The sequence below is a fragment of the Callithrix jacchus genome, chromosome 6, assembly GCF_049354715.1.
Source record: "Callithrix jacchus isolate 240 chromosome 6, calJac240_pri, whole genome shotgun sequence".
NCBI lineage: Eukaryota > Metazoa > Chordata > Mammalia > Primates > Cebidae > Callithrix > Callithrix jacchus.
Genome location: NC_133507.1, coordinates 49,971,714 through 49,987,302, shown reverse-complemented (window position 1 = coordinate 49,987,302; position 15,589 = coordinate 49,971,714). Strand labels below are relative to the sequence as shown.

The 15,589-nt window shown below is 38.5% G+C and overlaps 1 protein-coding gene across 50 annotated transcripts in view; it reads left to right on the top strand.

The window, feature by feature from the left end:
• The first annotated feature begins 6,850 nt into the window (after positions 1–6,850).
• The window catches only part of TTN (titin), a 272,145-nt gene continuing 263,406 nt past the window's right edge, over positions 6,851–15,589 (top strand). For all 50 annotated transcript variants that reach the window (XM_078327295.1, XM_078327278.1, XM_078327313.1 and 47 more), the window contains exons 1-6: positions 6,851–7,062; positions 9,592–9,695; positions 11,873–12,076; positions 13,518–13,805; positions 14,282–14,367; positions 14,461–14,705. In XM_078327295.1, the coding sequence (XP_078183421.1) occupies positions 9,605–9,695; positions 11,873–12,076; positions 13,518–13,805; positions 14,282–14,367; positions 14,461–14,705 (914 nt within the window). In that variant the 5' untranslated portion in view covers positions 6,851–7,062; positions 9,592–9,604. The remainder of the gene's footprint in view (positions 7,063–9,591; positions 9,696–11,872; positions 12,077–13,517; positions 13,806–14,281; positions 14,368–14,460; positions 14,706–15,589) is intronic.

Sequence of the window (15,589 nt, the reverse complement as noted above, 5' to 3'; positions counted from 1 at the left end):
GGGCTATCCAAATAACAGTAACCAGCAACAGCTTCCCCATTGAGCATTTGTTACAAAATGTGCTATGAAAAATAAATACTATTATATAAAACTATTTGTAAAAATAAAAAAATCAAATAAGAACTTACAAATTTTAGTTAATAGAAACCAAAACAACAGTACAGGAGAATATTCACTGTGAAGAAGTGAGCATTCCCATTTTATGCAGAAGAAATGAAGCTTCAATGATTAATCTAAGGTCATTTTGCTAATAACTGGCACATCTGGGATTTAGTCCCAAGTCTGTCTGATTTAGAAATTGTACTATCCATCATTTTCCTCTACTGTGGTAACAAATGGATGTGAGAGTCCTTCTGGGTGTTGGTAAGGCTTATGCTAGGGGTGCTGATGCTGATTACTTCAGGAAATGTTGAAAATCCTACCATGGATCAGGTTAGAGCCTCACTCCTGTTCTTAATCTTTTTAACTTGGGTTATATTTCCTTAGCCTTTCATTCATTTGCATTCAGTGAGTTGCCTTTTGGTATGCCCTGGACATTTGTTTAAAACTCATACTGAAAACATCAACATATCAAATTAATAAGTCACTATATCTGCTATAGGTACATTATTAAGGACTTTTTGCTCTGTTTGTGCCTGCCTACTCTATAAGGCTGATTATACATTTTACAAATTTAGCATTAGAAAATTGCTTGTACTGGCCGGACATGGTGGCTCATGCCTGTAATCCCAGCACTTTGGGAGGCTGAGGCAGATGGATCATGAGGTCAAGAGCTTGAGACCAGCCTGGCCAAGATGGAGAAACCCCACCTCTACTAAAAATCCAAAAATTAGCCAGGCACAGTGGCAGGTGTCTTTAATGCCAGCTACTTGGGAAGCTGAGGCAGGAGAATTGCTTGAACAGGGGAGGCAGAGGTTGCAATGAGCCCAGATTGCACCACTGCCCTCTAACCTGGGTGACAGAAGAAGACTCCATCCAAAAGAAAGAAAGGAAAGAAGGGAGGAAAGAAGGAAGGAAGGAAGCAAGCAAGCAAGCTAGGAAGGAAGGAAAGAAGGAAGGAAGGAAGGGAGGGAGGGACGAAGGGAGGGAGCCGGGGAGGGAAGTTGCATGTTTCCCAGGAATTGGTATGCTTTCCACTCTGTATTTTGAATTTTAACTTTCTTTTTTCTTTAACTTTCTGGAAGCTCATCACCAACCTAAGATCAGCTACAGCAAATACAGTGAGCTTTGTGGATTGTGAGCTTATGTTATTATTTGACACAGTTTTAGTTTTCTGCTTTGTTTCTATTTTCTCTTAAAGGTATTCTTTATTTCCATTTCTCTTTTATCATATTTTATGTGCTTTTACTGAAATGCTTCCATTCTTTTATAAAATGAGATAGAAGCATTCCACCTAAGTGACCCTCTCCATGAGGAGTTCTGCCTTTGTTTCACTCTGCACTGTTCTCTTGCATTTCTGCATTTCTGCACACTTCATGTCTCAGCATCTGGCTCTTAACCTTCTATTGTCTCTTGCATCGTTGCATAGCTCTCTTGTCTTTCCAGCTAATGTCGCAGTGAAGGACGTTACATCCTTCATAGTTCTTGGTACATGGAACATACTCAAAAAACACTTGAGACAGAAAGAAAGGAGGAAGAGAAGAACAGAGGGAGAGAGGAAGAAAGGAACAGAAATCTGAACATAATGTTAAAAATTCATGCTGCCTGTAGGGAAGAAGCTGGGTAAGGAAGAAGTCAATTAGAAATGGAAACAATACCTTAGCTACGAAGGTAAGTACTTGACTTGGTATAGCTTAAGAGAAAGAGAGAAGTTCTGATTGTATTTATGTGAGTAAGCCAGGTCACAGTCAGGGCAGGAGGCACATGCAACTCAAAAGCATAACTGAAGAGAGTTTAGTGAAGGGACTATTACAAGATGTAGCAGGGTAATGAAATCTAATGGGGACTGCCAAACAATCCTGGCAATAATAACAGTCCAAAGCCATAGCTAAAAACAACGGGGAAGGAAGCAGTTCCTGGAACCAAAGAAAGAATCTGGAAAAGAGAGGTCACAAGAGCTTGGCCACAAGTAAAGGAAGGCACAGTCAAACTAGGGCTAGGCAAGGAGGAAGCAGAGGGAATGAATACTCCAGCCTCTCTGCTTACAGCACTTCCCATTGGCTGAGCCATATCAGAAATGAGAGGGCCATGGAGGACCCCTCTAGGAGTCAGCCTCCCAGGAACACAGAGAGCTTGGAGCAGGGCAGTTAGTAAATATGGGGTGGGGCAACAGAGTATGGTAGCACCCCATACTTTGCTAATACAGTAAGGGCTTCCTGTATTAGGTGAGAAAATGGGGGAAAGAGGAATTTAGCTGGAAATTTGAAATTGGTGGTGTAAAACACAAAGGTAAAAAGGCCTAAGTCTTTTTAACAGACACATAAAAACTGCAGAACTCCATAGGAACATAAAAAAGAACCATAATTTAAGGCTCAAGGAGGCTTTAATCTTTCAAAGCTTGCCTTTGTTTTTTGAGACTGTAGAGCTTCCTTTGGGGCCATTTTTAGATTTTTGTCCCACCCAGACTGTTTTACTTTTGGATGATCATCCCTGAGCTTATCGGATGCATTGAAATATACCCATCTCAAGTGCAGTTGACTAGCTGACATATCTTCTTTTCTAGATATTTGATAAACATTTATTATTTTAATTGTTGCAGATTTCTTTTTCTGTTTCAGAACAAAACTTATTTTTCAGCTTCCAGATATATTCTTGGCCCTGGAAGAGCCCTTAATCCCTGTCCCTAGGCGCTGTGCCTGCAGTGGTTACTGAAAAAAATGAGCCTGGCTGCTTCCCTTCAAGATGTGTAAAGCTTGCTATCTGACAGCAGCATCACCTTCAATGAGCATTTGATGGTGGTTGCATCTAATCAGGCTTATAGTTTCTTGCCATAGGCTTTCAGAAGCCCAACTTATTTCTTAAGATTCCAGTATTTCTTGGGCTTTGCTTTAATCCACATATAAATGTCATGTCACCTTCTGAGGGCCCTCGGGGAAGGACATGGCATGTGCTTTATTCCATGAGATCACTTTTGGACTTCTCAAAGATTTCTTAGAAAATACCATCTTGTATATTTAATCATGCAGTTAGAGATAATTGAGCCAATCAATATTACCAAGCACAGAAATTATTTTCTTAGTGTCATGCTTGGCAGCAGCAAACAAACAAAATGCCTACCATGTGTCAGATTCTCAGGGTCCTGGACACTGTCACGTTCATTCTGTCATTTAATCTTCCTAATAACTCTTTGAAGTGGAGATCATAATCTCCAGTTTGCAACTGACAAATCTGAAACTCAGAGATTCAAGTGAGTTGCCTAAACCCATGTAGAGTAGGAGTAAAATTCCAAGTGCCCCTAACAGCAGTGTTACTGAAACATTCAAGACTTTTAATTTTTTGATCTTTCTTACTTTGGTAAAAAATCTTACATGTCTGAAATAATCGTTTTGTACTCAGTATAGTGTTAAATATGTCTGTAATTATTCTTACACTTGTAAATAGTTGTGTAAATCTAATTTGATCTTGCTTCTAAAGCAATTATAACTGGAGGTAGAAAAAATGGGACAAAAAGTAATCTCTTAAATTGTAAGCAACAATTTCTTGACTCCCACATTCCCAGTGTAGCTTTCTCTGCCTCTGTAACCCAAAGAACACAGACTGTCATCCATTAGAACAAGTTGTTTTCATCAGGATGCTTTTCCCTGTGCACTTCTTGAATTTGCTTTTCTACTTCCTTGTTTAAAAATAGCTCCATGATGAGCCTATATATCAGCTTTGATATATTCTATGAGAGGGAAGGAATTTACAGATACTATATCACCTGATATTACTGTGCTAACAAAAATGTAAACTCTTAGAGGGCAGGTATTTTTGTGTGTTGTGTGAATTGCTATAATCTCTGTGCCTGAACTGTGTTTAACACAGTAAAAGAACACACAAAAATTAACGAGTTATAAGAGATGTTAGTTTTACTCTCTTCCAACACCCTTGCATTGGCCTTAAAAACTGTGTCCATTTCTCAAATAACTCCCAGTAAGTCCTTCCTTTGCATATGGTCCTACATAAGGTAAACAAAGTCTATGTCATTGGAGTTATTGCCTGAGTTTTAAATATATCCTAGCCTTGGTCACAAGATTAATTAGTATTCATTAGGAGTTTATGTAGACCATGATCTCCAAGAGCACAATAACCATAACTGTCTTTTCTTGGTCAGCTCTGCCCAGCTATCACTAGCACAATGCCCAGCAAAAGTTACCACTCAGCGGATATTTGTCAAATCTACAAACAATGACAGAATCCACAATCATAGCAGTTTAGCACAGTGATCAGCAATAAGCATATATTTAGTAAATGTTTATTGAATTTCATTGAATATTGTGCATAAAGAGAATCATGCCATGCATTCCAAATTAAGTCGGCATTACATTTGAATTATCAGCTGTTTGGGATTATCTATGGGGCTCCTCCCCACTGTTAGGGTGGTAAATTGAGATCTTACTGCATCAGCAAACTGCCCCAATCTGACTAGTATTTGGTTTCCACAGGACTAGTTTACTATGGCATACTTAATTTTAAAACTAATGCATACCATATCATATACTGTCCATTACTATTCCAATAATAAGACCTCTCTTCAGAGCAGCATATTAGTTATTCACTAACTGGTCCCTTCTTTCCTTTCCTTTTCTTTCTTTCTTCATTTTTTCTTTTGTTCATTCATTCTTTCTTTTTTGAATTCTGAATGTTATATAAACATATAAAGGTCTAAAGACAAGGATCTTGTCAATATTGCAAGGTGTATTAGTCAGGGTTCTCTAGAGGGACAGAACTCATGGGATATATGTATATATAGGAGTTTGTTAAGCATTAATTCACACAGTCACAAGGTCCCACAGTAGGATGTCTGCAAGTTGAGGAGCAAGGAGAGCCAGTCCGAGCCCAAAAACTGAAGAACTTGGAGTCTGATCTTCAAGGGCAGGAAGCATCCAGCACTGAAGAAAGATGTAGGCTGGGAGGCAAGTTCTAGAAAAGTCTGAGAACAGTGACTAGACAAGCAGCTTAAGAGGAGAGACTTTTGACTTTATGTTTATAGCATATGGTCCATCTTTTTGGCTCTTGAGTTACCTGAATTTCATCGGGTCAAGATGACACAAGCTTTCAGATTACAGTCACTTTTTTCCTCTAGTTCCCATAAGAATTAAAGTGGTTTCACTTTAGTTACAACAAACATAACATAACATTAACATGCTTTACATCAGGTCAAATGAGCCTAAAAATACACACACATGCACAGTACATACACACACACAAACATGTACAAATGTATCTTAAATAGATAGCCAATTGGTGAATACCCCAAAACAGAAAGGTCACACATTTCTAGTGTTTCTTTGCCTTATGACTAGTAGATTCTTTGTTACACAAATCTCTCACTGGGAATAATTTTCAAAGTATATAAGGTGAAACCAGTTGTTTCTGAATAAAGCAATCAAATAGAATTATTTCTATTATGGCAGATGCAATCTATGGGGGTGGAAATGATGCCACCAATATAGATATCACCACTTCAGTAAAAGAGAAAATGTTTAAACAAGTATATGGTGTCATCTTGTTTGTATAATTGTACTACATTGGTTGTCAGTAAATTTAAGCTCTGTTAAACATTAACATGTTAATCACTATATAAATAAATATGAGGTATGAAATACTCAAGAAGTTGAAAAGTCTAATGCATGGCCAAATTCTTCCATAACAGGGAACATTTTTATTACAGATATAAAGAAATTTAACTTAAATTTAAAATTTTAGTCTCTTTTATTGATAGAATTCTCTTTCCATTATCAACAAGACAATTTTCTTCCCTCTAAGTAGAGTTTTACAAATCTCTCAACTGAGTCATTATAAAGATCTTTTGGTGTGCTCTTTTGTATTTGAAATATCTCTTGCTTGAAATTAAATTTAGTCCTAAAATAGCAACTATATCATCTCCTAACCACTTCCCATTAGTAACAGCAAACTCCAGAGATTAGCAGAACAGCATTCACATGCCTGGAGAAAGAACCTTATGGATGATTTAAGCATAAGACCTGGCTACTTAGGAGGAAAGCATGCGTATTTGTAAATATTAATGCCGGGCAAAAATGAAATCTGACAAAAGTGAAATCATTGTACTGTACAGACTAACCTAAGCAGAGTTCCATTTTTGCCTCTCAACATTATTTCTTGCAGGGTTGAATAAACAATAAGCTCATTAACATCAGTGTAACTGTCCCCGAAATACAAGGGGATTCTGGAGAACGTAGGTAGTACAAATGGGCTGTCTTCAACACTAAGGTTTACAGCAACTGATTCTTCAGAGAACGTGAAGCCTTATGCTTGAGATAAATTCCCTCATCTGCTGTCATGATTGACAGGTCCATTTGGTTTGTTTTATGGGGGAAGGGAACAGGACTGGGGCCTGACTCAGGGCAGAGCCCTCTGGTTTGGGGCTTTTTTGCATGACTGCCTACAAGTGCTATCTACTGTCACACCTCTTCAGACCCACATCAGATTTTAACATCAGCAACCAATGCTCTTCTCTGAGCCTCAACACAATTACTCTTTAAATGCAGTTCTATTTCCTCAGTAAAGTCTCCTTTGAGGTGCTAAATTTAGCACTGTCAATCAGAAGAACAGGTGGTATGTGACACTACCAAATAGGTCCTCTCCCATCATGCTTTCCTAAGACAGCCAATCACCCAGGGCCCTGCCTAAGGATGTGGGGCTGTCAGCAGATCTGCTGAATAAAAGGGCAGGCCAGACCCTGGCTCTTGAGCAGTCGTGCATTCCCAGCCTCGCCTCGGGTGTAGGGATTGCATAGAAAAGCAAAACTACACAGTCTGGACTGTGTAGTTTTGTTTTTAGGATTAGAGGCTCACCGATTCATGTCGGAGATGGTCGGAAAAACCAACTCTACATAGGACGTCGTTTCAGAAGCCACCTTGGGCTTAGTCCCACCCTTTTTAGGCACTCTTGAGAAATCAGGTGAGCAGCAACTTTTCTGGGTCACTTGCGTATTGATCTCTGGCTCTGGATTATTTGTGTGTGCTAAATGCCTCTGTACAAGTGTTTGTGTAACTACTTGTTGCTAGTGCTGACCCATTATTCAAATCTTCTTGTTAAATTCCGTTTTAAAATGCCGGGGCATTTTTTCTTTAAAAAATTGAAAGCTTTAGCATATCAACTGAATGATTCCATGGTTCAAAATTGTTTAAATTCAACTTAACATTCTAAATGTTGAGGTCTGAAATGTTGAGAGAAACATTTGCTTCTTTTCTAGACTCTTTTTGTCTGTTGGGAATGTTCAAGGTTATATTACTCAACGATAAAGTGAAGCACACCAAGAATAGCTCTGATAAAATGCATGTGGTGTCAGCTACACCCTGATGACTTTTTAAGGGAATCAACTGCTGAGGTATCAGTTGCAGGACAGTGGCAGAACACTTGCCTGCTGTCAGTCAACCTTGGAGAGTTTAGGAGAGTTTATTTTAAGAGCATGACATTTTAGATGCATACCTTTAGCCCCAGTTAGACAAAGGCCTGCGAAAAGCAAGTGCTAAAGCAGCAAAATCCACCTAGACGACAGGAGTGTAAGACCAGTTTACCATGGTTAATTGCTACGTAGTTAGAGATTTGGAATAAAATGATACAATTGTTTTCTAAAATATTCAGAATCTCTGCATGCATTTTAATTCAGCACACATTCCAATTATAAAATTTGAGATAAATGTTGACACTAAGAAGGTTCAAGGCTTTGTACTTCTAAATACACTTTGATTTGATTTCTCATCTTCCTAGAATTCAATTGCTAATTGACAATGCCTGGAAATACATAGATATAAAATTATATATTCCATAGCTACAGCTATTTTTAGAAGATGCACTAGCTTGTAAACAGAAAAAGCTAGGCACAGAAAGTTGTTCATCACAAAGAAAACATGCTACAAAAAGCAGTTCCTGACAAAAAAATTATGAAAGCTTTTGGATATTATCTGAATTTTCCAAATACAAATTTTATTGTTTCAGAGAATGCTGGTTTTATTTTTTTTTTAATGAAGTAAAAAGTTACAATAAGGAACAGAATTATCACTAAGAAGATTATTGCTCTATGAAGTTTTAGTAAACAAAGAATTTGATAAAAAATAGTAATAAAGTGATTGACAATTCAGAAATTTTCTTTTTATTTCACAACAGAATAGTCATGTCGAATAATCAGGTATTTATGCATCAGAAAATTCTTCACATAATCTCTCTGAAACTGATAGGCAAAGTACTTTCTTGCACTTAACAAAATGACTTAACTGCAAATTTTCTATTCATTTCTTTGATGTTGAATATTTTACTTTACGAAAGCATAGGCCTTTTCACTTCGTCTACATTTTACACCAGCCTTCCATTATTCAAAGTTTGCAAATTGTTCCATATTAAGAACTCAAGCCAACATTTTTCTTTCAGATCTATAATAAACTTTGGCCTGTTCACTAAAATTTAAATTTTTCTGAATATTCACTTCAACAGTAGCAACATTCACTGTGCAATTATAGTATGAAGAAATGCTAAGAAATAGAAAGCATCGTATGCTGTCTACAAAAAGTTTGCATATTTCATAAGGCTTGCCAAAGCTTTTCCAGTCAGGAAAGATATTACAAAGTTCAAATTTTTACTTCTGGTGACTATTTTAAGTAATCAGATATTGTCTGAATCAATGTCAACTTTATAAATAGAGTCAATGAAAAATCCTGGGGAGAAGGAAAATTTTTAAAGTAATTGTATCTTACACATTAAGCTGATCCAGAGGTTTATTTCATTTTATATATATTTTTTTGAGACAGAGTCTTGGTCTGTCATTCAGGCCGGAGTGCAGTGGCACCGTCTTGGCTCACTGCAACCTCTACCTCCTGGGTTGAAGCGATTCTTGTGCCTCAGACTCCCAAGTAGTTGGGACTACAGGCACGTGCCATCATGCCTGGCTAATTTTTGTATTTTTAGTAGAGACAGGGTTTTCACCATGTTGGCCAAACTGGTCTTGAACTCCTGACCTCAAGTGATCTGCCTGCCTCGGCTTACCAAAGTGCTGGGATTGCAGGCATGAGCCACCAAGCCTGGCCCAGAGGTTCATTTTACATTTGTCACATGTCTTGTCTCTAATTACACTTCACTAATCCCCCATTGCTGTGGTTTTCTTTTTCTTCAACTCAACCTGATTTTCCACCATAGATAAAACTGTATATTCCCTCTTTGACCACTAGGGTTCATTCCTTGCTTTGTTTGGCTAATAGTTTTTTTTCTGTTTCTCCTTACACTTGCTACTTTGGATTAGGCTTTAAGAAAACTCATTGAAGAACGGTCTAAAACTTTTCAAGCCACAAAAGAGAAGACCTCTGTGTCACTCTAGGCCCACAGATGACCTATGGAGCAATCCGTTTAAAGAAATGTGTGTCTCTGCTATCTGCAAAGCAGCTCCAGGGTGACTCTCAGCTGGGACACCCTAATTTATTTTCTCTTCTTTTTCAGAGTGCCTAGAAATATGGCAACGCAAGCACCGACGTTTACGCAGCCGTTACAAAGCGTTGTGGTACTGGAGGGTAGTACCGCAACCTTTGAGGCGCACATTAGTGGTAAGTTCACACATTCACATTTTTGTTTTTTTTTCCCTTTGCCTCCTTTCCAGTAAGTTAATGTTGCTGCAGGACTTGATGCCAAGTTTAAGCCCTGCTTTCACTTTGGAAAATTAATCCAACACTATGAAAAGGTCATTTTAAGGGTATACTATTCACGGAGTACTGACAAAATCTCAGAATATAATGGCTTGAAAATGTTTTATTCATATTTATTATTCCACAAAGCAAAAATAATTAGCATTGGATTAAAATTGCAGTTAAAATCCAGCAGCTAAGTAGGACCAAATTTAGTCATTCCATATTTGGGTTCAGCTGCAGAGCCAGACTGGAAGCCAAGAACTCAACAGAAGCCAGCCACAGAGCCACTGGGTAGGTAGCCTGGGCTGCCTGCTCTGGACACCTGAACTTTAGTTGGTTCATATGCAAAGTAGCAATGCATCTAATTTTCCTTGGAGGCAGAGCCATTCAGTAATAAACCAACTCCTTGTTATTATTTTATTTTCAATTTTTATTGAGTGATTCCATTGAATTAAAAGACTTTCCAATCATTTTGAAATGACAAGAAATAATATGCTTCTTGAGTCTCTCTATTTAAAAGGAAGCAAACACTAATCCTAGAATTTTATTTAAAAGGAAGTTCATCTCTTTTTTGCCTTATTTTTCTTCCTAATAAGTCAGTTTATGGATGGTTCAAAAAACTATATGGTATCATCTTATGAAAAAATGGGGAGTAGTCTATGAACTATATTTGTAAATAATTTCAAAATTATTTAATCATTATTTTCTCTTTCTGTAGTATTGTAACTAGCCATGTAAGATGATCTGAATTAATTAAAAAAAACACGTTTGATTATTAATTTAGTCCACTTCCATGTTGCATTGCCCACCTCTTTTTCAGAATTTTTTGGCTTGTAATAAAGAAATAAAATAAGATTTTTTTTCTTTTTTTCTTTTGTATGCACCAATCTTATTCATAACTGGATAATACTTTATTTTACATTGCACAAGTATCTAATCATTATTTATTTTCTATTGTACATAAAGAGACAAATGAAATTCTCTTTTCATGCACAATAAAGTCTTATTGGCTTCCAAAAAATTCACTTATTTATCTGGTAACACTCAGTAACTTCTGAACTGAGACGAACACATATGACTTCAGTAGGAATTTGCCTCCTTGAAAAGTAGTGGAATCTGGCTACTTCATATCTTCTTGTTCCTTCAAACTATATACAAATAAGTTCTTAGAAACGCACTACTGAAAATATCCAATACCCATAAATCAGTCCAATAAACTAATTGGCCATAGTGGGAGATTGGCTAACATATGAACAACAAAATAGACTTTCTCTAGATTATCTTTACCTCCCAGCTTAAGTAGATAGAGCATCAACCTTTATGCCAAGTGCAAAATACACCATGCTCTGAACTTACCTCATACATTCTCAATGTACAGAGTTTTAATATACTTAAAACATCAAACCATATACATGTAGTTCTTGGCTCTACCATTTATGGCAGGTAAAGAGAATTTGGATTTCCACCTGCACTTTCAGTGATCCATGTTGTTCTGAAAGACTAGGTTTGGATTAGGCTTTTATTATGAGAAATTGTCCATGTTACAGTGTTTTTACTGATTGCACTTGTGAAAGCAGGAGAGTCCAGGAAGACAGCGTCCCTGTAACCACAGAGGAGGGAGGAAGGCATGGCTCCTGGGCTTGTCAGGTAGAACCCGGAGATCAGTTTGCTGCATTTGTTCTTTACTTGTTCTCAAAGAGGACAACAGCCACTCTTTATTTCAAAATTTCCTTGGTTCTTCGTTTCTGTAACTCCCTTTCATAATTTTAATGACATCCATTAAATTGCATCAGATAGAGCCTTAGACAGGCGGGCAGGAGATGGAAATTCTAGTCCCTTCTGTGTTGCTGCTAACCGAGGGATCTTGGAAAAATCATTAAGCCTCTTTTGGCCTCGGTTGCCTCCATTCCTGCCTTCCTAATGGTCTGCAAGTTTACACATTGATCATGCAACTGTTGGGCTTTCACTATCATTAAGTGGCATTCCATGCTGGAAAGCTTTAACAGATTAGGACAAGGCAGTGAACATGATGGGACAAAGCAGAGGACTTTGCAGTGCCCACTCAAACCTAAAGATGAATTGTTCTTGTTCTTCAGGTGTTCCAGTTCCTGAGGTGAGCTGGTTTAGGGATGGCCAGGTGATTTCCACTTCCACTCTGCCCGGCGTGCAGATCTCCTTTAGCGATGGCCGCGCTAAACTGACGATCCCCGCCGTGACTAAAGCCAATAGTGGACGATATTCCCTGAGAGCCACCAATGGATCTGGACAAGCGACTAGTACCGCTGAGCTTCTCGTGAAAGGTAGGCTGGTAGGGACATGCCAATCCTCTGCTCCCCCAGGAGACAGCTCTGGCAAATTGGAAAAGGGGTCCAGAAAAAGCTATGGGCATAGGTAGACGCAGCTCTTAAACTAGAGAAGTGTCCACTGGAGACTGAATTATTTATAACCAATTGTTTGCCTTGTGGAATTTAATTTCCCTCTAGAATACATCACAAAAGTGGTTGAGAATCAGTTTCTCTATACACATATTAAATACTCCAAAGTATGTTGAGGAAATATTAAAAATCATGTTTCTCAGCAAGTAGAAAAGCTTGGAGCATTATTTATAAGTCTATTAAGGAATAAGCAATATTCGGCAGGAAAGTGTGAATCTCCAGGAATTTGTACTTTAACAAGCATCCAGTTAATTCTGATGCTGGTGGTCTAGCGACCACCCATTTAAGAGGCATGTAAACATACCCAGAGGAAAGCAAATGCTTGTTTTTTATTCAAATGCATGACACTGTTTCCCCGGAAAAGTTATCACCAATCTTAGTGGCCTCAGTTGTTTTTCTCTATCCTTTACTACGTGGTGAGACATTAGTATACAGAATATTGTATGCCTTTACACATTAAATAATAGTATCTTACATAAGCTACATAATATTACATATGCTTATCCAATAAACCGTACAATCAGTGATGTTCAATCATATGGCTATAATTGACCTAAGCAGAAAGCACATCAAGTAACATCAGGTAGTACTTTAGCATATACCCAGAAAATTCACAAATGGAAAATTCACAGGGTTGGCAGCACCTGCTGTTTATTACCCAAAATCATGTCAAAGTTAATTCCACACACTCCTCACACTTATAAAAAATTTCTTTCAACATAACCAAAAAAATTTCTTTCTATAACATAAAACATGAAGTAATGTTATTATTGGGATTAACATTTTAAATGCAAGTAAATATTTGGGTTATTTGAACATCTATCAAGTTGGGAAAGGTTTGGGATTTTTTTAATTAAATGAAAAATGTAATGATTCATAACAGGTGCACCTATCATAGCAACCACTGCAATTCATTTTAATGCAGCTTACTGGAATATGCAACGTGACTTTAACATATTAATAAAGCACTATTAATATGTTGAGAGGGAATTGCCAGAAAGATTATCTAGAAATGTTATAACAAAATCTAGAGCTTTTCTTTAAAACAAATTAACAAAAGTTGATGGCCTAAACTGCTAAGCAAAACAAAGCAAATAAAATGAAATATGGTGGCAAGAAAGCCTTCTCTAATCTCCTGGCTCCATTCTTGCTGTCATCACTGGGTGAGCTGGGTTCAAGGACATTCAAAGATGTTTAGATTGGCAAGTCATTGCCTGGTTTTGGAATTGGAGCAGTGATTGTTTAAAAATACCTTGTGGGGAGCAGCCAGGCTCTCAGTCCTGATTTGGTTCTCTTGCCCCCACAGCCGAGACAGCGCCACCCAACTTTGTTCAACGACTGCAGAGCATGACCGTGAGACAAGGAAGCCAAGTGAGACTCCAAGTGAGAGTGACTGGAATCCCTACACCTGTGGTGAAGTTCTACCGGGATGGAGCCGAAATCCAGAGCTCCCTTGATTTCCAAATTTCACAAGAAGGCGAACTCTACAGCTTACTGATTGTGGAAGCATACCCTGAAGACTCAGGGACCTATTCCGTAAATGCCACCAATAGCGTTGGAAGAGCTACTTCGACTGCTGAATTACTGGTTCAAGGTATGTACTGGAGGTTGAGGAACAGAGAGGAGGGGAGAGAGCAGGTTTGTGGCGAAGTAGGGCCAAGTGTCCACCTGCCTCCTCTGACAACCCTGGGAAGTCAGCTATCAGCTGATATAAAAGCTGACTTTTCCACACACATGGAAAATCCCTGAGATTCTAGACAGGAGCTCAGAATGGAAGCAATCTGTGCTCATGAATCTCATTATAAACTGGAAATGGTTTCAATTAAGTGATCTACATTTCCAAATTATTGGCAAATAATGGAATTTTTAAAAATCGTTCTAAGTAAAATTTTATCTATTAACGAATGTTTTCTATTTTAAACCTAATTTATATTCATGCAAAATCCAAAACTTTCTGCAATTTTCTCCATTGGGATACCCAGAAAATCTTTTTGTAGTCAGAATTAACAGAATCTCTTTAAAGATGGGTCATTGTGCCCCTCCTAAATATTCATCCTTCGTTTCCCACAGGTGAAGAAGTAGTGCCTGCTAAAAAGACAAAGACAATTGTTTCGACTGCTCAGATATCAGAATCAAGAGAAACCCGAATTGAAAAGGTATTTTTCTATACTATTGGTTTTCAAGCTTCTCGGGCTGTTGTGTCCCCAGCTATTCCTTCTTAACGTGGGCTTTGTTTTCATCTTTTACAGAAGATTGAAGCCCACTTTGATGCCAGATCAATTGCAACAGTTGAGATGGTCATAGATGGTGCTGCTGGGCAACAGCTGCCACATAAAACACCTCCCAGGATTCCTCCGAAGCCAAAGTCCAGATCCCCAACGCCACCATCCATTGCTGCCAAAGCACAGCTGGCTCGGCAGCAGTCCCCATCGCCCATAAGACACTCCCCTTCCCCAGTCAGACACGTGCGAGCACCGACCCCATCTCCGGTCAGGTAAAGCTTCCATAGAGAGAACAGGTTATCGCACATTTTGGAAATCGGTTTTGAAACAAGAAAGGTTCCCTTGTCTCCCTCCCAGGGCATGCAACATGGGGAGTGGCTTGCTTCTTCAGTGCCCTGCTGCTCAGACCTCCAGGAGGGGCATACAAACGGGCAGTTTGTGGAGCTTTGTGTTCCTCTCGACATCCGGCCGCTGTGTATCTGCCTACTAGGGTCTCAGGGGGTTTTATAGGCATAGGACGGGAGCTTGGCAGGTCAGGGTGATCTTGGGAAATGCAACATTTGGGCAGGAAGGCAGGAGTGCCTGTCCTCGCCTGGGTCCATGGGCACAGGCCTGGCCAGGGACCACACCCTTCTCTTCCCAGCTCTTCCCTGCCCTCCTCCCATATAAGTTTCATGCAATCAAAAAGGTAGCAGGTGTCAAAGGAGGTAAACCAAGAAGTTACTGAATATGAATTTCATAAAGCCTCACTGTCCTCAGGTAAATTGAAGACCCTTATAGATTTATGAATTCTTATTTATATTTCATGTAATAAGTATCTACTTTAGGGGCCAAAAAATGGCAGTGAAGGAAGAGCCCAGAAATTATGGTTGAAAGCCCTAAAGACAGAACACCCTGTTCACTTAACAGTTTGACTTAGGGCAATAAGTATAATAATAAAATAATTGTTACTATATATGGATCACTTCCTTTGTCAGACATTTGACTGGAAGTCTACATACATTATCTCATTAAATGTTCACAACCTGTAAGAATTATTATCCTCAATTTGATCGATAGGTAACTGGAGCTAAAGAAGTTAAATTGTTTGTTCAAGGTCTCAGTTGTGTCATCTGTAAATTAAAGAGAATCACAATAAGAATGATCTCAAGCTGCA